The sequence below is a fragment of the Oryzias latipes genome, chromosome 7, assembly GCF_053564925.1.
Source record: "Oryzias latipes strain Hd-rR chromosome 7, Olatipes_Hd-rR_3.1".
In the NCBI taxonomy this organism is placed as follows: Eukaryota; Metazoa; Chordata; class Actinopteri; order Beloniformes; family Adrianichthyidae; genus Oryzias; species Oryzias latipes.
This window is the reverse complement of record NC_136243.1, coordinates 34,982,003-35,007,954: the sequence shown is the minus strand read 5'-3', so window position 1 is coordinate 35,007,954 and position 25,952 is coordinate 34,982,003. Positions and strand designations below refer to the sequence as shown.

The following is a 25,952-nucleotide window of genomic DNA, read 5'->3' as shown; positions in this document are numbered from 1 at the left end:
CCCGCTGCATCCAACCCCGCTGCATCCAACCCCGCTGCATCCAACCCCGCTGCATTCAACCCCACTGCATCCAACCCCGCTGCATCCAACCCCGCTGCATCCAACCCCGCTGCATCCAACCCCACTGCATCCAACCCCGCTGCATCCAACCCCACTGCATCCAACCCGCTGCATCCAACCCCGCTGCATCCAACCCCGCTGCATCCAACCCCGCTGCATCCAACCCCACTGCATCCAACCCCGCTGCATCCAACCCCACTGCATCCAACCCCGCTGCATCCAACCCCGCTGCATCCAACCCCGCTGCATCCAACCCCGCTGCATCCAACCCCGCTGCATCCAACCCCGCTGCCCCATCTGAACAGCCGCAGCGACACAAAAGCATCCCAACTGCCCCGCCCGTCTCTCATCTCCTGGAAATTAGTGGTGTCAACTTATTCGTCTGAGGAGAAACATGTCAGGATGGGGAGGTGAGGAGGGGGTTGTTGGTGTGACAAGTTTACTTTGCTCTGGATTTTCACCCCAAACCTCTTAATGAATCAGCCCCCCCCCCCCCCCCCCCCCCCCCCCAATGTTTGCTGGCTTTATTTTCCTGCTTTGTGGAGGAACTGTGGGTTTTGTGGATTAGTGTGGCTCTTCTCTTGGGGGCGTGGCTTCGTTGGTTTCCTGCACGCATCTGGATTTTCAGAATCCGGCAGAACGGGGATTTTGTTTGTCTGCGGTGTCATACCTGGTGGGCGGCGCTTTTTCTTTTTAGAGCTTTAAAAGCATCCGGGGGTTTTCCCGCCTCAGTGAATCTTGTAAAGACAACAGTGGTAATGTGCGGCCAATAAGGCGGGCAGCTTCTGACCTCCCATTTTCCCTCTGAGAGGAGAGCGGCGGAGTGACCAGGAAGACCTGGTCAGTGCTGACGGATAACGGGAAACATCTGGAAATCCCGCCCCCTGCGACCTTTGCTGTGGGCCACACACACACACGTGACATTACTGCTGTAATGATGATGGAGGAATAAATGGAATAGTGTGTTTGGGGGTTTGACGGCCCACACGCTGAGAGCTGCCTGTCTTCACCAAAGCAGCACAGAGACGGACTGATGCAGACATGCAGGAAGCCGTGCTGCAGCTTCCTCTGCCTCCTCCACTTTCCCTCTTAGGCTTCAGTTCTTGTTTTGTTTTTTTGGGGACTTCTCCAGCCCTCCCCACTTTGTGGGAAAGACCATCATCACTTTGCTCTCGGCTGGAGGGTAAAAATAGCCCAAGACTCTCATCTTTGCCACAAAGCTGGTGGTTTCAGCTCAGTGCCGCTCATGCAAACACAGAAATGCATGGAAAGGCTGAGACGGGGTGGGTATGGGGGGGTTGTGGGCTCCTTTCTTATTGCTTTAAGGTCAGCTGCAGAGATGCATGCTGCAGCTGAAAGGGGTTTGAGCAAAGCAGAACAACAACAACAAGAACCGCATCTACTTTCAGGACGATTGATGCCTCGCAGTGAAGATGTGGAGCTTCTCTGTCATGATGGGGCGCTGCTAATTGTCAGCCCCCAGCTTAATCTTTGCGCTTTTTATTAGTCACGTGCGTATGCGCCGTTTCTCCGAGGCATAAGACTGCAGCAGGAATTCTGAGAATCCAAGTTAACAAGCCTGAGCCACTGTAACACCCAAAGGCACCATCAGAGACGGAGAGAAAGCGTCCTCCATTGCTTTACATCCTGCTGATTCAAAGCAATGGGAGGACGTCTGCAGACTCCCATTGCTTTGAATCAGCATGATGCAGTCTTTGGTGAAAGTTCCAGAAGCAACAGAGTGAATGAGGAGCGTGCTCGGACCTCTGTGCTGACTGCGCCCAGACCAGAGATGGTTTCCAGGATCTGGTCTGAGCGCCCATTTCTGCAAAGTTACCTTTTGATGAAAACGGAGCCAAAAACACGGTCATGTCTGCAGTCTAGCATCACGTGCGTGTTGCAGGAACAGGTGAATGGAGGCCCAAAGATCTCCCAGATATCAGCTGTAAAGGATCAGATTTTTGATTAGATGTTTTCTTTGGTTCTGGTTTAGAGGAATCCTATTGAAACATACAAAAAACATTTTTTTTTCAAAGTTGGTCAAGACGTGTTTTCATTTACGTGATTCTATGATCTCCGTCTTTTTACCATTTCCAAAAAGTCCTCATAGCCTAATGAAGAAAACCAAACTGGTGTTTCCAAAATAAGAGTCTGAGACAGTGTGGTTGGTTGCAGAAGCTCTGACCGGTACGAAGCGGCGACTCATCTTCCTACCTGGTCTGTTAAATGACCCTCATCATCCAGTGCTGGGTAGTAATTTGTCTCTTTTGCATCGTTTTATCTGCTTCCTCTGTGCAGACTGTTTATGTCTGCGTGGACTCGCTGTTTGGCGTGAGGTCGCTTTCATTTTTGAATAAACAAAGTCATTTTCTGCTTGAACTAATGTTTTCGTCTCCGGATCAGCTGGTCAAACCGTAGCTTGTGACAGGATGAATGTCTGCAAAAAGGGAACGTGTTTCCTGGTGGCCTCCAGTCTGGTCGGAGATGCTCTCTGCAGATCTCCACACGTCTCCGTCAGAGAAGACCCGTTTGAGAAAACGCTGTTGCTTTTTTTTGTCTTTGAATTTTGAGAAGGTTTGAGGTATAAAATGATGAAAGGATTTCTCAGAAGTTGCAGGAGAAGCTCTGGGGGTTTTCCGGTTTACCAGCTGCTCGTGTGACTGGAGTGGTGTTTGTGCTCCACACACGTCGGTGGGGACGATGCGGGATCCACCAGAGACAGGAAGTCTTTGCTCCGTGCCGCCTGTCCTCCTGTCGTGCCGCGTTCTTCTGCCCCGCTTGGTTTCCGGCCGTGCGAGCAGCTCAGAGGGGCTCAAAGGCCACTTTGTGTTTCGGTGACGGGCTCTGCCAAGAGAGATTCTCCTGGAAGACGGGGAGAGGCTGGCTGGTGTGTGGAGGGAGGAGCCCGGCTCGTTTTGAAGGGTTGGGAACCTGAATTGCAGCCTGAGGGAAAAAGAGGGCCGCTCGGGTTTGCTGGGCTCCCTCATTGTGGCGGCGCCGCGGGCCTTTCTCTGGCTCTGCCGCACTCTGGCTACAAAGAGGGGATTTCTTCATCTATTTATTCAATTTCATGCCACGCCGACCCTTAAACGGCCTCATTCCCTCAGCAGCACTGTCCCGTCTCCCCTTATGGCCGGTCACCCCCGTCTTTGGAAAAGGGACATGCTTAGAGGCTCATTGTTCTTAACGTGTTGTTGTTTTCTCTGGGTGAGGAGGGGTAAAGCGTTTGACGCCGCTGACCTCCTGGAGAAAAGGTTTGGATGTGCGGCGCTGCTTCAGAAGGTGTGGGAATGTCAGCGGAGTGAAAAGGCCTCTCAGGGTCTGCTGGCCAAACCTCTCAACAGTTGGAGCCTGCTCCTCATTTGCAGGGTCTTCCTGAATTGGGGAAAGGGCTGCACCGCCGCTGAATGCTGAGCAGGAAAAACCTCGTCTTTGGTGCAGGAAAGGATCGGTTTATTCAAAGGGAGAACGAATGTTTTTTCCATCAGAGCAGATCTGTTTTCCGTGTTTGGACGCCTCTTTTTTTCTTTACTTTTTTAACTCCTGCCTGCAGGTGTTTTTAGATAGGACTTCATCAAAAATAGGAGATAAATGCGGCAGTAAAGGGAAAATGCCGAGTCCGTCCTAAAGATAACAGAAAACACCCTTTTTGATTTCTTTACCTGTTATCTATGCAGTAAAAGCTTTTGTACTGCACATGCTCAGAGCATCCAGAAAACGTATCGTATGATGATAAATGATAAGTTGAGGCCTTTTTAGAGAAGTGTTCCTGTTTTTCAACTCCATTTTGTTTGTATAAGCACAGTCGTCTCGATGGGCTTCGTACCGGTGACTGTAAAGTAAACGTAAAATCATATGGATCATGAATCCATACAATTCAGTAGACAGTAGTAGAATTCTAAACTGAACTGAGCATCTCTGCCCTTAGACGCTCCTTCTCAGTGACGAAAAACTCCTAAAAAACCAGATTCCAGAAGAAAACGAAGAAACCTCAGGGGTGTCCACATGATGAGGGATCCTCCCCCAGGACGGACAGGCGATGGAGCAGAACTCTTAGAGAAGAATTAACTTGTCTAACTTTAACTACAGGAGCACATGAGCCTTTTCTTTGTATATATTAGATAAAATCCAAAGTCTTTCTCCTTTCTGTCCAAGTCGATGTTTTTCAGCTCGTTTTGGGCCAAAAAAAAATCACAAAGACACGCCACAAACCCAATATGTAAAAAAGAAAACCTGTGTAGTCTGTATAAACAATGCAGTCACTCTTATCTTCAATAAGAATAAAAAAACGCAAAGAAAAAAGTATTTTATGAACTTTAATTACTCAGTGCCAAACCTGTTTGGATGAGCTGATATTCGTGGCAATGGGAAATATTTTTTCTTTGTACCAAATGGCTGAAATGGGATACTTTGCCAAAACACACCAGTCTACCACGACATACGGGCTGAAAACCTCTGAGCTAAGAGACCGTCTGTCACCCGGCAGCTTCGGTTCTCGCTCTTCATGATGGCCGGAGTTTCTCCACTATTGCAGTGGCTCAGTCTGAAAATTCGGACATTTCTCTGTCCTCTGACTTCTGGTTTCGTCTCTCGTTCTTGCAGCTGTGAGGAGTTTCCTCTCTTAAGAAATCCTCCGAATGACTGCGATCTGCTCTCTGGCGTTTGGTTTGCTCCCCTGTCGGCCTTTGGGACGGTCTGTCTTAGGGTTTAAGACCCGGCTGAACGGGATGAAGGTTGTTTCAGACGTGACGGCAGCAGGCCTCCTCCTCTTCCTCCTCCTCCTCCTCTTCCTCCCTGTCCAGTGGAGCGGACACGGCCTCCTCAGCAGCATATGGTCCATCTGTATCTTCACACCCGGCTGTCTGACTCGCTTCGATAAACCTCATCATTTAGCACACACCTCAGATGACATTGACACTTTGGCTGTTGGTTGCTGCAGAGGTTGCCAGGTTTTGGTCCAAACCTGGCAACCTCTTTTTTCCCCCTTTATGTCCAAAATGGCGACTCTCTTCATCAAGGTCAAGTCTTTGCTTGGTTGTGCAGAGAAGCATCTGGCTGACGAACCTTTGCACCACAAAGTTTGGGTTCAAGCCCCAGTGTGGTTTCTTTCTTGACACAGTTTGGTTGCATGCTAGCACAGGAGTGCAGAGCACAGCAGAGAGAAGGCCAGTCAGACGTGTCGTGTACTTCCTCTTAACAAAAGCTGCACTTCCTGTCCAAAAATGGCATCTGCTGCCTTTGTGTTGGGGGGTCCGGCTGTTTGCTTTTCCCCTCTGCAGCACAGAACCGCTGCCCTTCTGCTAGGGAAAGACGGAAAAGGCAGGAAAAATCGTCTCCATGCTTTGGACGTCTGCAAAGACAGACTGCGTTTGTTCTGTCAGGTTGTTCTGTTTTCACTTCCTGTTTGTGTGGCGCACGAGCAGACACTTCTTCTCTTGCAGAAATGTTTTTCATCAGCTTTTCTTTCTCAGAAAAAGTTCCAAATGAAGACATGAGTGAGTCGATTGCATGGAAATCCACAACTTTTCTTTCACATTTTATGCAAAATCTCAAAGGAAAATGAACTTTTGCTTTTCCTTCCTTTGCTAATATGTTGCAAAAACAGACATTACATTAAGTGTTGCAGGGCAGATCCGCAGGTGTGCTCAACGTTTGACGCTTGAATTACTCACCTAGTTTAAAGGGAAAGGCTTTTCTGGGGCGTGACGGCGCCCACATTGGCTGTTCTGTTGGCCAGAGGAAAAGGGTGTTGGCTTGTGAAAATGCTGACAAAAGGCTCCTCAAAGCTAAACGGCCTTTTTCATCAAGTTTCACCTCTGAGGCCGCCATCTTGAAACTTTCTGTTCTTAAAGGCTAAAAGATGAAACCTGTATCTGTTCCATGGACGTCATAAAATAAACTTCATTCTGATGTTTCACTGGACGAAGAAACAACTTCTGTCAGGTTCTTGCTGTTTCATCACAAATAGGTGGGGAATCTTAATAAATCTCCCCGCAGCATCTACCGCCCTGCAGGTTTTTCAATTGACTGCTTTTAGCGGATGTTTTCATCTATCAACTGCTGCAGTGGAATCGGTTTACTCTACTGTCAAAGGAGCGGCGTGTAAATGCCGCCGCGGTCAAACACGGAGCCTCATGACTGTGCTGAGTCCTCTTCGAGCTGCTCGTACTCATTAGTTTCCAGCTTTGGAACTCAGAATTGATAGTTGTCCCATCAGAACATCATCATTCTTAGCCTTTTGGGGGCGGGGTTTAACTCTGAGGTCAAAGAGTCGATTCCAGCGACCTTCTCTGGGTTGTTTGCAGTTTGTGAGCTTTTCTCCGTCTTCATATCAAACCCTGGAATATTCATCAGTGGTGAGCGCACTCAGACCCGCCTGCCGCACTGATGACGATGAGCAGGAATCACAAAAGGTCACCTGAGATGAAGAAACGAGAGCAAACCAGAGCCAGCTGACGGCATCCCGCTTTTAGCTCAGTGGATAGAATGACGGTTCATCGTCTCTGTGGAAACTTTTACTTCTTAACAAGTTGATGATGGCTGATATGATGTTATTGAGCTTCAGTGTGTCACGCGTCTCATGCAGGTTATAACAGGAGTAAAGGTGACGTCTGACTCTTCTGCTACATGAGATTGGCTGGATTGTTATCCTAACAGAAAGTCAACACCAAGGTGAAAGCCAACCTGCACTTCATCCTCTGCTTTTACTTTTTGCCCTTTCACAATAAAGCAGCATAAAGGTGTTTTCTGCATCTATGCAGCTTTATTGTGAAGAAAAACTCCTGGATTTCAGCCCTTCAGTTTTCTTTCCCAAACATCCTCATCTGTTTGTGATGGACCGGCCGAGGCCAACCGTCCATCCCTGCCGTCACCACATCTGTGCTGCACATTTCTTTATCGAATCCCAGTTTTTTGTTTGATTTCAATGCCCCCCACCCCCCTGGCCCCGCCCCTGACTCAATGCGTCAGAGGAAAAACCTGTTTCCTTCCTCTTCTCGTCTCCGCTGCTTGAGAGCAAACTCCCACTCGACCGGCTCAGCCGGCGCTTGCACGGCACAAGTAACCATATGGGAGATTTAATTAGTGTAGCGCCACACAAGCTCAATCAGCCCCCTCCCTGAAGCAGTTAAGGCGCGACAAGTACCACTTCCCTTTAATAGCCGCCTTCATTATCCAAGTCACAGCTCACTGCGTCAGAACCTTTGCTCTTTATTTTGGGACCGCTCGCACCTGAGCTGGTAAACGGGGTAAAAACCGGGGCGGTCGTCCATAAAACTGCTGGGTCTCTGAGCGGTAATGAAGGTGTGGCCTTCCCGGCTGCTCAGCCCACCGCGGCCCTTCAGAACCGACGTGTGATTAGACGTGTCAGCCTGTCATTACCGACCTGTGACTTACAGTAGAGAAGGCAGCAGAGACTCCTCTAAATAACTTTACAGGCTCCACCGTCTGCCAGGCCCGGTTAGAATAACAGCTTTAGAAGCAGCTGACGGGGAACCAGGGTTCTGATGACCGTCCTTCACCTGTCAGGGTCTTTGGCATTCTTGGGGTCACCATTAGACGTGTTTATTTACAAGTGAAGGCGATGAAAACATCGTTCTGTGCTGCAGCAGCAGCAAACTCGCCAAAATGTCTTCACACCTAATACCCGGGGAAAATGGATTATTTAAATGGTGCATAATGAAAATGATTGACATATCAGTTCAATGTGGAGGCAATATTGTTCTTGTTTACTTTGCATTTACCTTTAGGACATGACTGTTGCATTGTGGTGCAGCGGCAGCAGCAGTTTTTCTTCTTGTGGCAGAAACCACGGCTGCAGCTGAAGCTTTTATTTTTTTATCTTCTGCACGACCCCGTCAGTATTTTTTCCATTGGTCAGTTTCATATTTAAACGTGTCTGACCTGCCAACAAACGTTTTACTTCTGCGGACGTGTCGGCTCCTCCCACCACAGAAGGCAGACCGCTGCGTTTCCTGCCTGCAGGACCACAGACGCATTGTTTTGTTTCCTGCTCACAACCTGAGTTCCTCTAACAGTTTTGATGAAGAGCTTCTTTGTAATAGAAGATTGAACTACAGTCATATCCTCCTCCCAAAGCCCAGAACCTTAAAGTCTGGGCTTGCGGTCTCTCTCCCATGTGGGTGCAGATACTATCTTGTGGATTTGGATCTGCATGAAAACACAAACCTTTGCAGCTTGAGGGCATGTTCTCTGTAGCTGCCATGAGGATTAGCCTCTTTAGCAGATGGGGAGGAACTGGATGAAGAGCTGGCCATCACCTCCTCCCTCCTGTACTTCTCTCCAAACCCGACCCGTGCAGAAAGCTCTCTTGGGTGTCGGTACCTGGCTTTAGAGCTGGCGTGGACCTTCATTGTTGCCTCGGGTTCATTCCTGTAGTTCAGAGACCCACCAGGTTGTTGCTTCTTCAAGCTGTATTCTTGCACATTTACAAAATCCAACTTTGTTTTTGTCGTCAGGATCCGATCCGCCACGCAAAGAACTATAGTTCTGAAAATGTCACAGCTCTTTCTTTTAGACACAATCAAGTTCGTTGATGGTTTTCACCTGCTCCGCCGGCTGTCCAAGGCTCTATTGGTCGTAGTCATTCTAGTCTAGATTGGCGTGTTTGTCTTTTACGCCTTTGTATTCTTGAATTTTCATTTCTGCAGTTTTGAAAATCCTGGAGTCCGTCTGTCCATATCGTCTGTAAATATGCTTTTATCCAACTCTTGTTGACATAATCTGTGTCACATGTTGTTTCTTTTATGTTGTCTTGGGTTTCTGCACCTTCTGCAAAGCTTCTGATTTCCCGGCCTGACCTTTGAGGGGATGCAGACAGAGTCTTTCAAACCACCGTCCTGCACTTTAATGCTTCAGTTAACCTGATTCTGTCAAGCTGCAGTCATCTGGAGCCTCTCTGCTCCTCTCTGTCTCCAGCTTCCATTTGTTTTGAGCAGACAGGAGTTGGAAGCCTTGAGGAGGAGGTCTGCTTTGACGCTGCTGCACCAAAGCAGTTGTCGTCTCACACTTGAACGCTCGGCTGCATCGCTTTCGTCCACAGAGGGAACAAAACCGCCACTTTCAAGTGTCAGAAGATTCTGAAATCTGTGTCATTCTGTGGAAAAAACAAATCTGTGGCAGCAGGGCACACATGTTCTCACGTGTCCTGTCATGTTGTGTCACACATATCAAATGCTCAGAATCATGTTGCTCTTCTCCTCTGGTATTATCGGCGCGTACTTCCACGTTAACCTGTTTCCTGTCTGTTTCCTCCTCAGGCCTTCCTGCACAGAATCAGACAAACTGCAGACGACCAGCAGTGTCTTTCTCCTGAACACGTCAAGGTACACACGCATGTTTTTACTCTTTTATTAAAATGAAGTGATCCCGTTTGCTCTGACTCAACGTTGAACTGCTTCATGATTTGTTCACACGCGCCTCTCTCTGTCTTTCCTTCCCTTTATCCCCTCCCTTCTGCTTTTCCTCTTCCTTCCTGTGCATCCCATCCTTTTACATGTATCCTTTTTTTCCTCTTCAGATCCTGTTTTCAAACATTGAGGACATCCTGGAGCTGCACAAAGAGGTTTTGTCTGCAGTGGAGTCGAGTTTGCAGCCTGAGCCCCAGCCCCATCATTCTCTGGGACACGTGTTCCTCCAGTTTGTAAGTGCATGACACAAACCCGGGCTGTCACGCGTGTTTGCAAACCGGCGTGAGGCAACACTTTCATGCGGGAGTTCCACTTCCACGCAGGAAAACCTTTTCCTCCTTCTGCAGATCTGAGAAAATCTCCGGTTCTGACTCAGACCACCTGTTTCCCAACATCCTGTCCGTCAAAAGCAGCTCTCGCCGCTCTACCTTTAGCGCTTTCATCACTTCATTCTGCGACTCTGCTCCGTTCTGCAGCCTCGCTGCTCCCCACCCAGCTCCCCTCTGTTTGAACTCATGTGGCCCCGGGGGAGAAACAAAGAAGGCTCTGTGTCCGGGGAGGAAGCCATGCCGTGTAACTCAGCGAGGGGACAATGCTTTTGCTGGTAGATCTCAACCTGAAGCTCAGATCCTCACTTTCTGTTTGCGCCTCTGACAACTTCACCGAAGCTCCAAATCCGTCCCTCACCGGGCTCCTCCGGCGCCCCACCAATAAAAGCCCTGCGGGTCCGGAGGCGTTTTCTCACAGCAGCGAGATCTCCTGTTTGCCTCAGTAACAGAGGTGGTGTCTTACCTCAGACCCGCCGGCCGGGCGGGGGGCTAAAGCCTGCACGCCCTGTCTGAAGTCATTACAGCGGCATTAATGCGTGACGTGCATGCGGCACGAAGGGCATTTAAACGCTTCTGCAGGATCGGGTTCGTCAGAACGTTTCTTCACACACGTCTGAGCCGTCGCAGCTCGGGGGCCAAATGTCACGGTGGAGAATCGATTACGGCACATCTGCAGCTGCCTGGACTCGTGAAGATGCCACGTTTCAGTAGAACTAGTTCATCTTGGTCTGCTGTACCCTTCACTCACCAACGCGGTACTGATCCGATAAGATTTGTGTGGTCAAAGATAATCCAACCAGAAGGAGCCTGAAGGAACCTGAAGGATCCACCTTTTCTATTGGAGTCTGTCTTTACAGAAGAAGTCAGTCTTCTTTGGCTGCGACTTTATAATCCTAATAAAAACTCTTTTCTTCGGAGCGAAAGCGGATTCTTGGATGTTCTCATTTTCTTCTGACTCTTTGTCATCAGAGTAGAGGCTTTCTTACATATTTAATTGATAATTTTATAGAATTTGGAGATTTTCCTGTTGTTTTCTGTAGCAAAAAGGTCTCAGTTTATTGATTTTCTGAAATATTTTTTCTTGTGTATTGAGCTTCCCACACAGCACCTTTGTTCCTGCCGTATCCATTACACCTCCCTTCAACAACCCGTGACCTTTGTCTCCTTTGGCGCTCGCATCTCTCAACCAATCGGCTGGCCTCGTCTGGCGGCCTCCAGCCGTGACCCTTGGCCCCCAGCAGAGGTCAACACCATGACTGGGATTTGATTAACCTCCCGCATTGTTCCTCAAGGCTGTCTGCCAGTCTGGAGGAAGCTGGGGTTATTCATTGCTCTTCAGAGTCGGACGCTGTTGAAATGATTCGGGAAAATTCGTTGAAATGAAATGAAATGCCTTTAGAGGAAACGGTGTATTTACATGCTGCAACCGAAGCATGTCGGAGCAAACTCCTGGCTGAGTCCTGTTCATTCTGCTCAGCGGACCTGAATATCGGCTGTGTTGGTCTGTGAGACCACAGCGCACAAGGCAGCATTCAGGGAAGGAAGCGGGTTTCACTTCTACGGGTACGGTTCTTCTCATGTTCCCCTCCCACCCGAGTCTCCGCTGCAACATTCCAGTGACGAAGAACCCAAAGAAAGAGACGTGTTCCTCACCGGCAGAAAACAAGCTGTCTGAGCTATTCTGAGCTCAGCAGATGTCCTTCAGAGCCGTCCCGTGTTTACAGCGGAGACTTTTGGGGCTTACGGCGCGCGGCGGACAGAGCTGCTGCTGTCTGGCGAGGAGAGGAAGTATCGCAGGAACGTGGTTTAGTGTAAACAGAGTCGGGGATCAGCGTGCTGTTATTGTCAGCAGATGGGTCGCGTTTCAGAGGCCGAAGAAGCTGCTTCATGGTGCGACAGTAAACACATCCAGGAGGATTAGGAGGAAACCGATGGCGGCGGCGTTCGCATGTGCCGCGTGTTGCAATGACAGAACACGCTGTCTGTCACGTTTCTGAAGCACGTTCTGCTGCGCCGTCCGCCTTCTGGACCGTCTGATGGGAGAAGAAGACAGACTCTTAGGAACCACCTATGGAGGAGTTTGCTTCTTTTTAGGAGAACATCCAGGTGGTTTTGGGCTTTATGGAATTTATCAAACAGGATAAAGTTGCACGGTGGTGTAGTGGTCAGCGCTCACGGCAAAAGGACCCTAGTTCGATTCCCAGGTGGGTGTTCTCTGTGTAGTGCCCACCTTCTTTCTCCTCATTCATGGGTGGTTCTCTCCGGTTTCTTGCCGCTTCATAGGTTCGCTGGTGCGTTAAAGGTGTGTATTTGAGTGTGTGGCTCTGCAACGGGCTGGTGAGCCATCCAGGGAAACCCCGCCTTCGCCTAACAGCAGCTGGGATTGGCTCCAGCAACCCCGAAAGGGATTCAGTGGGTTCTGAAAATTGATGGATGGAAATTTCCCAAAACAAACATTGGACTTGTTTGCACTTCGGCGAACATTTGAAGACCGCCGACACTCGGATGAAAATCCTGTTCTTGGTGTTTTTAACGTGTTTTTGTAGACAAATGTGGAGGACAAACATTACGTTTTTTGTAGTCAGATCGTAAATCAGGAGCAGATGAAAAGATGCAGTTTGAAGAAGATCATATTTGTGACTTAGAAACTGCGATGGGCGGAGCCACAAGCTTCCTGCTCTGCTCCATTCTGATCATCCACCTGCAGACAAATAGATCTGTGAACGTCTTTGTTTTCGTGGTCTGAGCTGGAATCTGGATCAGAACCGGACGGCTGGATGGATCTGATGTTGCTTGCCAAGGTTGATGTTGTGACGGGCTGAAAGCGAGCAGGAGGGAGTGTAAACAGAGAGCTCTCAAATATGGGTTGGCAGGGTTGCTTTGCACCAACAGTCCCGCCCACCACTCAGAGGTGAATTTCTCATGACCTCCTGCCGCTCTGCAGAAACCATCTCCCAGAAAATGACCCAGGTGTTTAGATTTTGGCTAAAAACGGCATCTTCATCATCATCATCATCATTAAAAGTTGACTGGAAACACTTTGAAAATAGACCAGATAACGGTCAGAGTGGGACTTTCTAAAATTAAATTCATTTATTGTCATGGTCAATGGTCTTGCTTTATTGAAGTTAAATGGATTGACTATAAATTCCTTTATTAGGGACCAGAAAAGTGCTGCTGCTGCTGAATGTGGGTGTGGCCGACCTTTGGGTAGTGATCAAAACGAGCGTCTCTCATCTGTTGGAAGGCGGCAGCACATCTGTGCTCCGTCAGGCTTCTGGCCTGGCAGTCGCTCGTAAACTGAAAGGTGCTGTTGCCTTTTAAAACCCAGGCGTGGACCTGTTACCGTGTCACTCGTTATACTCATCAGGAACGGCGATGGCGACGTTTTAATGGAAGGAGAAAGCAGCAGCCGAGCACCTGGAGTTTCTGATTTCACTCAAAGTCGTTTCGAATGACGGTTTCAGTTTCAGGGCAACAAGATGAGGTCTCCGGCAACCTCGCGGTTTTGCCTCCAGGCAGGTCCGCATCACCAGAAGGCTGCAGGATCTGCCGGCAGCTTCTGCTGTGCTGCTATGTGTGCCTGTTGTCTGCAGCATTCCTTCATGAATTATGCATTTCAATCCACGCTGTATATTTAAAGAGACAGGTGTAATATTTCATGCTGTAATGAAACCCAAGCGGCAGCTTGGTCAAAGTTTCTGTTTTGGTTGTTCTCGTTGCACAAGAAGAAGCCGTCCCTGCAGAAAAAGAGGAAACGTGTCGTCTTGACATGCTGACGACTTGTTTTCCAACCACTATTTTGGCTTTAATGGTTGTGCAAGAAATGATCTCAAATAAAGTTTTTAGCATTCTGTGTGTGGTTATTTCTGTCATTCTGGGCTGCAGATGGAATTGTGGGTAAAGTGAGCTGCAGGTTTGTCTGCATGCATTTGTAATGAGCAAAAAACTGCTGTTGCTTTGCTGGACCGAAGCTTTAGGTGTTCATGTTCCCAATTTGAATAGAGATGTGGGCGCTCAGAGAAGCACCTGTAGCTAAAAGATCTGGAGTTTGATGATCTTCGCTGAGAAACACAACTTCCTGTTGGTGGAAAGCCCAGGAGCTTCATCTTAGAGCAAACATTTGCTATCCTGTGGCTGGGGAGGTTGAGTGGTGGTCTGGCTTGACTTGGGGTGGTGGCCCTGCTTGGGGGAAGGTCCAGCGGCGCCCATCAGCAGCTGGGGCTGGGGTCACTCCTTCCCAGGCTCTGGGACGGGGCGGGGCAACCCTCTTGGGGGCCGCAGTCGCTCTAATTGACACCTACCGTGGGGGGGGTGGGGTGGGGTTGTTGGCTGTTTGTAACATCAAATAACACTATTTCTTCAAAATGTATTCTTTTAGATGTATTTCTATGTCTTAAATCTTGAATTTAGACAAGAATTCAAAAATGATTGTCTTAAAAAAACCTTAAAACTTACTGTAAAGTTAGCAGGAAGTTAGTTTAGTCTTGTATTAATTGCAATAAAACATAGAAACTAGAATCCAGACCAAATTGCTTCAGCACAGTTTGATCTGAACCTCTTTTTCACTTCCTCCTCCAAACCCCTGCAGGCATGAGCTGAAGGAAAGATGGCGTCGGGTCCGTGTTCTGATGTTGTGTTGTTGTTGTTCGCAGAGGCAGAGCTTCTCGGTATACGGCGAATACTGCAGTAACCATGAGAAGGCTTTGCGGCTCCTCATGGAGCTCAACAAGATCCCCAACATCCGGACCTTCTTGCTGGTAAGAACGCTCCCCTTTCTTCTTCCTATTGGGTGGCATCTCTGGTCTTCAAAACACCTTTTGGGTTTTCTAGCCTCATTCCTCTCCTGGTTTTGACGTCACTCTTCTAAATTAGAGCTGTTATTTCACCGTTTTGTTTGTTTTTAATTTCCTTCGTCTTCCATTGCCCTACTTTCTTTTCCTCCTGTGATGGTCCACCATTTTTTTCTGGCATCCCCCCCCATTCATGTCAGCTCCGTTTCCACATTAAGGCTCTCATAAAAGGCAGAACCCAAAACACTGTCAGGAGGTCCTTCCTGCTGATACAGGATACAACCACCATCAAGGTCACTTTTGTGTATTGTTGTACTTGTCGTGTTTCCGCTGCCAGCTGTTTCCCTGTTTTAACACTTTGGGTGCTGGACAATGAACTGCTGACAGCGCCCTTGAGCCAGGGGTTCAGACCGATGAAGGCGGCTGCAGATTCTGGGTCAGCCAGCTGTGGGGTGTTGGCAGCCGTTTTTAGGATTGGCCCGGAGATCTAAAGACCCGCATTTGTCCGCGTTACGCTTTGACTTGGGGCCTTTATTCTGGTTCCCAGGAACGGAGACGCTGGTGTCGGACGCTGGGCCAGCAGTTCGCCAAAGATCTGCTCGGTTCCGGTCTCAGGCTGATGAAAAATGAATGGAAGGGGTTTGGATAGAAAAAGGGCTGAAGGTTGTGTGGTAGAAAAACGTGAATGAGAATGTATTCCTAAATCCAAACAGTTGGTGTTTAATATAGTAAAGCGTACAAATGTTGTTAAATGGGACGAGAAAATTTCCCGTCCTGAATTGTTGTCATGGGAAACCGATCCTCCTCACCGCAGGACAATTATGTGTCTTAAAAAACCGAACCGTCCAATTTCCAGTCGTGACATTTTATTTTATTTTGAAGTAGTATGAAAGCAGTTATGCTTAAAATAAAAGGTTTTTATCTTTTATTTACGACCTCAGTGAGTATAGAATCCATTTACAAATTTATTTTATTGGATTATTTCAAGCATCAAAAACAATGAAATACTGGAGGAAAATGGACAAGCCAGATGCATCAAACCCATTTCAGATATCAAGAAAGGTAGTGAACTTGTACAATCCCACCCCTGTTTTACTAAACGTTCTGATAAAGAACAGAAAGGATTTTTTAAAATCATATTTTCGTTGAAAATTAAAGATCAGATTCCCGATTTTGCAGATAAATCCACTGTTCGGTTCTCCGTATGTCAAACTGAACTGAATCTGAAGATGCGGAGACCGTGTGACGCTGAACGCTGAGGCGAGGATTGCTCTGTTAGAGAGGAGAGGAGCCGAGCGAAGAGCCAAAGGAGATCAGATCGGCGAGCGCAGAAACGTCTGGCTGCAGGCGGATAGATTGCAAACATCTGAGAGATGAGAGGAGAAGGAAGCTGCAGAAAATGAGGAGAGAAGGAGAACAAAACGGCAGGAATCCGTGTCATTCCAAAGCTTCAGGAACGCTTTAAAACTCCCAGAAGCCTTTTCTTCTCTTTGGGACATGAAAGGAATCGCTGTGGCATGAAAAAGTGTTGAGCAGCTTCTCTTCCTTCAGAGTTTCTCGGCACCACAGCGCCTGATCTTCCAGCCTCGTCCCAGGAGGTCACAGTCTACCAGCACAGACCCTCTGAAGAAATCCTTCAAAGTTATAAACTATAAAAAACGTTTGTGTTAAGTCGATTTAACGTGTTCAGCTATTCAAATTTTGAGCTTTGCTTCAAAAACTGTTTTGTTGACAGCAAATCAAACATTTGACAGATTTTGAAATCATTTCATCTGATTCCATTTATGGACACAAAGCAACAAATCACTAGGGGTCAACAACTTTAGCTCTGCTGGTTGTTTTTCAAGAAAAACAAGGGATTATGGGTAATAAGAAAGCTTAGTTGGCTATTATGCAAAGAAATGGATAAAACTAATGAATCAAACTCAGCCTGAAAAAATTCCTTTAACCTGCATTAAAAGTATTAAAAGTCAATAATGGAGAGAATTTGACTGGAATGTAAAAATGTGGTTCTTCTATTTACGTCTGGGCATTTCTAAGTCCACTAAACATTATCATCGTTGCGTTGGGGAAAATGCAAAAAAGTAGGAAACCAAACATATTTTGGGAAAATATTTAAAATATAGGCTGCTACTTGCTGTGATACCTAATGATATTTTCAAGAGGGAAGAAAGATTATTATTATTTGCAAGGAAAATGATCACAATCAAATGGAAAAATATAACAGAAAAATAAACTACAACCAGTTTAAGGAAACCGAGCGCCACGTTTTTAATCAGAAATGGAGTAAAATAATATTTAATTTTTTAACTGTTGTCTAATAAAGATCTAGAGAATAGAGGAATCCAACAAATAGAGGAATTGAAGATGGAAGCTCTTTTTGTTCCCCTTTTCCTTTCTCTTTCTGTTTTTTTCTTTTTTGTGTGTTTTCTCTACGGTTAAATATGTGTGAATACATGCCATATTTGTTTATGGGATGTGGGGACATCCTCTTGTTTAACTGGTTTATGGTCTTGTTTTATTTGCATTATTCAACTTAAAATAAAAAGTAGTTAGTAAATACATCCTATCTAATAAGTAATTGGTAAGAAATAATAAGTAAAAAGTTTAAGAAACTTCATTGGCTTTGCTCGATTCAGAAAAAGGATCGATTCTCAGGACAAACCTTCTCTCTAACCCTGAAAGCAGTTTCTTAAAAAAACTGAGATGACAATATTACAATATTGTTTGTCAACTCTTTCTCCAGTGACCACTGAATTTTGACAGAGTCATCATATTTTTAAAGCTCTCTCTTATCACTAAACAGAGTTTTACAGAAGCAGAAAAAGTTCCTGTTCTCCTCAGAGTTGTAGTCATCCTCTGTTTCCTCCTCTTCCTCAGCACTGCATGCTTCTTGGAGGGAAGAAGAGCACAGACATTCCTCTGGAGGGCTACCTTCTCTCTCCCATCCAGAGGATCTGCAAGTACCCTCTGCTGCTGAAGGTGAGGCACCGCCGCCGGCGGCGGTGGAGGGCGAAGCGGCGCCAGCGGCGTTGTTAGCCGGAACGCGGCGCTGCAGCTGCCTGAACAGACGAGGTTGACTTCAGACGTCTCTGTCGGGACACATGACTCATTTATGAAGCCGACAGGCACTCGTGTGTCAAGGGTCGTGGGTGGCGGGTTTAAAGGTCACTCACAGACCCTCTAACTCTGAACGGATTTGGACGCACCTGCGTTTGCTGAACCTCCACTTCTTTTCCAACGCAGGAACTCCTTAAAAGGACACCAAAGAGCCACGCCGATTACCCTGCCGTGCAGGAGGCTCTGCAGGCCATGAAGGCCGTCTGCTCCAACATCAACGAGACCAAGAGGCAGATGGAGAAGCTGGAGGCTCTGGAGCAGCTGCAGTCCCACATTGAAGGCTGGGAGGTGAGGATGAAGCAAAGGTCGGAGGCAGACTTTGGACTTCACCTAACAGACCTCAAACCACCTCTGTGAACTCAGGGGCCACAGACGGGGCGGCAGATCTGAGCGCCCTTTTAACATCTCCACAACAGAGGCCTTGTCTTGGTGGGCACCAACAGGACAATCCACCCTCTCAGGGTGCCAGGGGAGATGCCAACAGGATAGTTGCCCAATCAAAGGCCACCTCAGAAGGAGCAGAGCAGCACTCTCACGTGTCCTGGGAGCGTTTTCTGATGGGCTTATGCCCCAGCTTTGCCGAGTGCATTCTCACCCCTCTCTGTAGAAAAAAAGCTCAGCAGCAGTTAGAACACTTTAATTTAAATCCAGTAACTCAGTGGATCACATGAACTCATCCTGGCTGTGAGAGAACATTCAAATCAGATTGTTCAGAGGCGAACGGCGGTTGTAGGTTTTCAGGTTTGTCTGGTTTTTTTAACATTAAGGCAGAAGCCTGGAGGGGCTCTTTGCTGGGCCCCCACTGCCCTGCTGAGCCTCCATCCTGATGGCATTAGTCTCGCTCTTCTCCACCCACACTGACGGACAGTCTCCTCCAGTTTAGATGGAAGAGAATCAGCGGAGCCGAATCAGACGCACTTTTAGATGTTCCTTCCTAGATACGATAGTCCGCACACGCCAGTTTACAGACACCCAACCTGAAGCTGAAGTCCAAACCGGATCCGTGTCAGTGTAGCACTGAATTATGGGTAATGTTCAAGCCAGTGAAATCCACACATGGGGGCATTTAGTTCCAGATGATTTGGAGTGGATTGGCCACTTTAAGGGGTTGATGAGCTGTCATGGATGCTGTTTTTAGCCTCTGATGGGTAGGAAGATGATCCAACACAGTTTGTTTCCTCTGGTTCTTAATCATATTTCTGTTTTGAATTTAGTAAAAAAGAAAAGAAAAAGGTTTAAACAATCCAAACTAAGATTCAGCTGCTCTGAAACAGAAAAATGTGTTGTTTTTTCATCTAATCCCTGGAGAACACAGGAACACTTTTCTTCAGAACATTTAAAGTTCATTTGTTAAAAGTTTTGATTGTTTACTCATTTTGGTTCAAAGCAATTACCAGCAGCCAAAAATATGAAGACAAATAAAAAAATAGAAAATAAAAATACGATAAATAAATATCATCATGAGAACATCCAATTTCACTTAACTGTACGTAAAAAAATCTATTTCCATCCTAAATATTTGAAATTGGGTAAAGATCTTTTATTTTATTTGTCATGATGAGTCCATTAAGTTGGAAAAAAAGTGTTTAATGGAGAAACTCCTGCAGTTTTCTGATGTCTAAAGTAAGATTGAAAGGACCTGACAGGAAAACGATGCCCTTCTTAATTCCGTCATGTTGCTCATTTGCATCGTAGCATTGAATCCAAGACTCCACTTCATTTAGCATCACGCTAAAAGGAAAAAAAAACCCCACTACAATAAAGAAAGGCATGAAAGGGTTCAGCAGTTTATCGGGTTTGACTCAAACCACAGGAGTTCCAGAGAAACATCTTTCCTATCTTTCGCTCTGAACAACCAACACAGAGGTGTTTTTACGTTTCCTGCCGGTTTTCATGCAGAACTGGTTTCATCCGTTCTGCATCCTTTCTAAAGAGGCACGTAGGTGTAGGGATGCGGACATGAAAGTGGAGCTTGTGTGTTCCCGTCTCCGCCCGTTCAAGGGGGGGAAAAAGCTTTTTGCTGCACATGAAACTGGTCAATACTTAGAGCTGCGTTTCTGTTTAGACTGCCGCGCTCCTGGAGTGTTCAGCTACTAATCCACTCAGACGTTCAATTAAGAAGCTGTCGCTGCAGCCGTTTGACGCTCTGGTTGACGGTCTAACTGTAAACAGGCGAAGCGTTTGGGTGGAGACGTCCGTCTTCGGTTCCTCCTGCCTTTGAAGTCACAATGCAAACAGGTTGTGTTTAAAGCTGCATTTAGAGAACTGTGGCTTCAAGTTTATTGAGAATTGAAAATAGATTTTTCACATAAATAAATAAAAAAAAACCTCTGCTGAATGTGACTGTACTTAATGGACAAAAATGCTTTTTTTTCTTTTCCTCCCACCAGGGAACAAACCTGACAGACATCTGCACAGAGCTGCTGCTTCACGGAAATCTGCTGAAAATCTCGGCAGGAAACATTCAGGAACGGGTCTTTTTCCTCTTTGACAACCTTTTGGTTTACTGCAAAAGGAAGTCCAGGTGAGAAAAGCGCCTTTAGTGCAGCTGCATGTCAAAGCAGAGAAAACAGGTAATCATTCAGACCTTCTTATTGGCTGAGTAGTGGAGGTAGAGGACCTGTGGAAAGTTCCTGTTTTAGTTCAGGGCAGGACAAACCCAAACATCTGGATGCATCTGCATGAGGGAGGCTGGGCAGTGTTTGGCTCTGACAACTTTGTCGTCTCCCCTTCAAGGGTCTCTGGAAAGAAGTCAACCAAAAGGACCAAGTCCATCAACGGGCCTCTCTATGTGTTCAGAGGTCGGATCAACACGGAGGTGATGGAGGTGGAAAATGTGGAGGATGGGACAGGTTTGTGTTTGCTCTGCAGCCTTTGCTTTGGAGGGTCTCTGTGGCCGAATCTGTAAAGCCGTGAGACTGAGCAGGTACGGCGGTGTTCTGCTTTAACGGCTGTTGGCGGGATGTGAATTAGGCACTTGTTTACAGTTTTGGGTGGAGTGTCATGCATGCATGTAGTTTCAGAAAGGATGTAGCTTGCAGCTCTCTACCACCTTTAGATGGTGATAAAATCGCTGCACTTGCAGGAGATGAGGCGCTGATCTGTGCTGGCAGCGCCACGGACTGCTCTTTTTTTTGTTTTTGTGGTCTGCTGCGAGGTGTAGAAACACTTGGTCTTCCTCGCTCTCACGTGTTTCCTCTTTTTTTTGTTCTTTCCGCGAGCTCACATGATATTTTCTGCATGGTGGCTGCTGGTTGTCACATTTAGGGGGAAACCGCAAAGAAAAACAGAGTTTAAAGGTTCCAAAATGGCATCTGCTGCATGCATCTAAGAGCGTGACTGGAAACGTCCAAGCACCCCCCCCCCCCCATCCTGGTGGCTGAAGAGGACGCTGCAGAGTTCGCCGCCCCCCCAGAAAAGCAGGAGCCGCTCTCAGAACCATCAGATCTATTTATATGACCTTTGAGCGCAAGACTAATGCACTCATTACCAGCGGCTATTCATAATTCAGTGGCCGCTCACCTGCATCACTGTGGATGATGGATCTGAACAGAGGGAGGTTGTTGAGTCCTCACTTTTAGTCCCAACCGTCCTTACGGGTGAATACGGGCAAAAAGTGCTCGGGTCACGCAGGTGACCTGCACGAAATATCAAGGTCGTACTACTTGCACACCCCGTGCACGCAGCTTTCATGCAGAACAGATCTAGTACTCGCACCTTCCTCATGACTGGCATAAGGACACTGTACGACGGCATCACCGGTACTTCATAAGCTCCATTATCCTTACCGATACTTCACAATACACGCACCACAAAGGTACGTTCCATTTTTATGACACCCCATGAGGTGGTCGTACGAGCCTCAAGGGAACTGGAAGACATGGTGGATCATGGTCCGCGTCTCGCCTACTTCCCCCTTAGGCTACGCTCGCATTGACCTCTGCAACGCATGTTCAAGCGACCTCTTCCAATGGAAAGTCTATGTGAACGAGCATAAATGTGGGTTTTAGGCTTCCGCAGTCAAAGTTTCCATGTTCATGTGTTTCTATACAAGTTTTTACAACAGCTTTTGAGCTCTACGAGCGAGCATTGAACGCGTGTTGCAAGTTTAACCAGGTCGAATTTTGACCAATCAGGGATTTGGGTTTGGTAGTGATGTATGGATGGCGTCTCCTTTGATACACGGAAGTGCCAATCGTTCGAAAATTACTCTTAAAGGAGAAATTAATCATTTGTGATCAGTCTGATTTCAGACACCAACTCTTTAGAATATCGGAATAGAGCTGTGATAGAAAAAGCCTGGAGCAAGATTTACCAGATTTACACCACTATGACAGTAGAAAAAGAAGAAGCCCCTCCCTGCTTGTCCAGTGGAAACACCATTGACCAAATGCGCATTCAAGCATGTGCGTTAGCGTGTACGTCCTACATACACCCGTAAGAGCAGTTGCGGTTGAGGTCCCTCCTCTCTTTGACCCTCCACGGACCCAGACAACCCAAAAACCCACAGCACCTCCATGGGTCAACCCCCCCTGTGCGGATGCATGTGACTAAGGCTTTAGACACAAACTCAGAAACGCCGTGTTGTCCCAAACCTGGTTTGGTTTTTCAGATCAGCGTCAAGGTCGTAGGAATCTCCAGCGAAACCAAAAGGTTTGTTTTCAACCACAGAATTTCTTGTAACTCGATGATTCTTGTTCTTTTCAGCGGATTATCACAGCAACAACTACACGGTGACGAATGGCTGGAAGATCCACAACACAGCAAAAAACAAGTGGTTTGTGTGCATGGCCAAAAACGCCGAGGACAAGCAGAAATGGCTGGACGCCATCCTGAGGGAGCGGGAGCAAAGAGAGAGTAAGCAGCTTTTTAAAACCGTTTTTCCAAAAGCTTCATTTAGTTTAATCAGAGACAGTTGAACATTAAAGGGTTCCTTTCTCACACACCGAACAAATAAAAGCTCTACTTTCTCCATTAATGTGTGGTGGTCGATGGTCAGACGATGCACGTTTGAGAAGTATTGTGGGAGTTTTTCTTAATTTATTAGGCATGAACTTATTTAGCTTGACACAAAACCCCCCATTGAAATATGACCCTTGCTCATTTGTTTCCGAGGCAGCCCCCCCCCGGTTTAAGATTAGTCCTGTAAACTGATATCCTTGTTTCTCCTTTGGTGGGTTTTTATGCTTTTTTCTTCCTGTCAAAAAAGTCTGTTCCCACCTGTTGGTCCCATCTGTCTTTGCTGTGCGCCGCACAGAAACCTCCAAAGCTGGGCGGGGGTAGGAGAAGAGGTTCATCTGAATATACGGGCTGGTGTTAGAACCACTCTGTGATTCTGACATTCGACTGATGTGGGTCTTGTTTGACTTATTATGGTGGGTTAATTTGACGAAAGGGTTTCAGAGTACGGATGGGTAGGAAGGAGCGCATGGTGTCGAGTTTCCGGCCGGCAAAAACCGACCTGGAGGGAACAGATGCCAGATCAGTCACAGTTTCTCCGCTCCTCTCTGGCTCCTCTGTGTTTGCCCTCCTCTGTCGCTTCACTTCAGTCCAGGCAGAAACAACATGGAGGGTTTTCTGGAATAAATCCGGATTCTCCTTCCTGTTGCTGCCCTGCGAGGATCGGTGTTTAACAAACGTCTTCCTCTGCCGGCAGCTCTCTTTAGGCCTCACAGAGGACTTTCCCAGCTCAGAAAGGGCCTGGTTGGAGGTGTTTTCACTGTTTCCCGAAGGTTTGGGGTAAAAACGTGGCTCAGATGATTGGATGTGAAGAAGAGGGGCCGCTACAGAAGGGCTCTGACAGCTGGATCCGAAGCGGCGGGGCTCTCTGTGAACGGACAAGCCCCCCGTCTGTTATTCAATGACACCCATTGTTTATATCCAGTCCAGCTGCTGCCAAGTGCAACCGGCCCCCGCCCCCCACCTCTTCCACCTTCTACCAGCAAAGGCTGGATGAGAAAATGCCTTTCGAGAGGAAGTCCTCCTTCAGTGGATCAGACTGCTGCTCCCATCTTCCCACCTGCAGGACGTTTAACTGTACTGCAGGTTCTTCAGTTACTCCTAAACGCAACATAAAAGAGCATTATTAACCACTTTTTCATGTTCTGCTTGGAAACTTTAGTCAAACTTACAAGAATAAGAAAATAACTCCAGTTGAAACACATTTTAGTGATCCCCACAGGGAAATTAAAGTTGTGCAATATTGCCTTTGCACAGTTATGGTAGTGGTGTGCAATAACTTGGAGCGTTTTGCATCTGATGCAACAATCCTTTTTGCCCAGTGACCCATAATCATGCAATAATTAATGAGGGAAAACGCAGATGTGGTGTTCTTCATCCACCGGAAAAAGTCTCACGATGGAATCCATAGATAATGCAGAGACTCCAGACGACTGCATCCGTCGCTTTTATACGACAGAGCATTTAAACTTTAAAAACAGAGTCCAAGAGTGGAGTTTAGGGAGTTTTAACTTCCTTAGCCCTGATAAATTCTAAGGATGCAGTTTGACGTTACTTCATAAAGCGGGGAAGCTCTATTTTTTTTTTAACAGTGGGGCTCAGTTCACTGTGGACAGGAGAATCTGAGATGTGTTCTGGGTTTGTTACAGAAGTCTGTGGCAGGCCCGAGCCGCCACACCTGATTCCTGACTGCAAACTACAAACCTGCAGAATTCCTGAAGATAGCCGGTCGCTCCGTACCAAAGCTTCTTTTTGTCTCCTCACATCACCGTGACCTGCTTTTTCTGATCTGCTTTGATATGTTTAGATAAGCCTTAAAAGAAATCTGAAATCTCCAAATCTGCTGGGATTTTCTTGGCTGGGATTTTGGTTTTTGCTCATTCATTTCCATTAAAAAGACAACAACTCTCCCTCCAGCTCCACTGGTGTGACCCGACATCCTGGATGTGACCATCTTCTGTGTTTTGGCTTTCAGGTCTGAAGCTGGGAATGGAGCGGGACGCCTACGTGATGATCGCAGAGAAGGGGGAGAAGCTTTACCACATGATGATGACCAAGAATCGACACCTGATTAAAGACCGGCGCCGGAAGCTCAGCATTGTGCCCAAGTGCTTCATGGGAAAGTGAGTTCTTTAGAATGTGACTGCAACCTAATGCTCTTCTCATGGGGATCTTTACAAATGATTATGTAAGGCCTTCAGCAGAGTTACCGTCTGCTCTCCCCAAAGTGCTGCAGGATGCAGAAATCTTCCCGAGTGAGACCTCTCTCATCGCCTCCTCTTACAGTTTCTATTGTTCGGCGCTGACCGGCTTTAGCCAGCTCTCCTCAGGAGCCACCCCTCTTTCTGTAGGCTCAGTATTTCTGTGCCCTGAATCCTCAATGAGAAGCTTTCTGAGGTGTTTCTCAGCTGCACCATCGAGCAAAGAAACAAATAAAAGGCTTCAGGATCTTCACGGGGAAACCAGATCCATCCATCTGCAATCCCGCCAATGCTGCTTCTCGCAGATTATAAAATCCACAGCGGAGCAAATCCAGTAAAACTGCGTGTTTTTACCGTCACAGCAGTCGAACTGCCAAAATTGAGAAGGACGTTGTTTCTGCAGAGCGGCAGGAAGTCATTAGAAACTAAAAGCTTTTATTGAATCTGCTCTTTATTGTCCTGTATTTTTGACAGAAAAAAAACAAGTTTATTTGGCTCAAAATCTCAAATTTAAATGCCGTTTTTATACCACCTTCCACTCAGTTTGCTCTGTTGTCTTTTTTTACTCCAGATTTACTCTTTTAGTCGTTTTCCTTTTTCCACTCATCACTCACTTCCTGTCAGGAGGCTCTCCACATTATCTCTGCATTTGTCTGTTGGATGAAATTAGCGACAGACACGGTTTGAGTGCTTGGTGCATTAAACAGAGATGCTAACTGTGGGCTTTGTGTCCGGAGTTTGACATATTAGATTTGTTCCATCAACACTTTAAGAAGCCAGTTAACCCACTTTTTCTTTCTCACTTTCATTATGTGATGATGTTTCACAGCCTCATCCAGAGTTTTATTACTTTGCTTTTTATGCCTTTATAAACATTATTTTAAAGGACCTATGTCATGCAAAATCCATATTTTGAGTTTTAAGTGTATTATGATGTTCATTCATCACAAAAACAACCCCAAAGTGGTATTTTGGTCCATTTATGCATCTCTGAGCATTCCGCTTAAAACCTGCTCTCTGAGCTGAGCACCAGCTCAAACAAAAACTAGCAGGTCCTCACAT

The 25,952-nt window shown here is 46.9% G+C and overlaps 1 protein-coding gene and 1 long non-coding RNA gene across 5 annotated transcripts in view; one reads left to right on the top strand and one right to left on the bottom strand.

The window, feature by feature from the left end:
- prex1 (phosphatidylinositol-3,4,5-trisphosphate-dependent Rac exchange factor 1) overlaps positions 1-25,952 on the top strand; it is a 68,394-nt gene that overhangs the window by 2,694 nt on the left and 39,748 nt on the right. For 2 of the 4 annotated variants that reach the window (XM_023956334.2, XM_023956333.2), the window contains exons 2-10: positions 9,339-9,404; positions 9,599-9,721; positions 14,473-14,577; positions 17,491-17,592; positions 17,857-18,018; positions 20,121-20,254; positions 20,467-20,582; positions 22,438-22,587; positions 24,665-24,812. In XM_023956334.2, the coding sequence (XP_023812102.1) occupies positions 9,339-9,404; positions 9,599-9,721; positions 14,473-14,577; positions 17,491-17,592; positions 17,857-18,018; positions 20,121-20,254; positions 20,467-20,582; positions 22,438-22,587; positions 24,665-24,812 (1,106 nt within the window). Of the gene's footprint in view, positions 1-9,338; positions 9,405-9,598; positions 9,722-11,610; positions 11,924-12,002; positions 12,022-14,472; positions 14,578-17,490; positions 17,593-17,856; positions 18,019-20,120; positions 20,255-20,466; positions 20,583-22,437; positions 22,588-24,664; positions 24,813-25,952 lie in introns of those variants that run through there. The other 2 variants (XM_078949625.1, XM_078949626.1) reach the window with 2 other exon arrangements.
- On the bottom strand, positions 1,857-2,403 carry LOC144993844 (uncharacterized). The gene is made up of 2 exons (XR_013657109.1): positions 2,275-2,403; positions 1,857-2,003 (listed from the first exon to the last, which is right to left on the bottom strand). It is a non-coding gene; the product is annotated as an uncharacterized LOC144993844 (long non-coding RNA).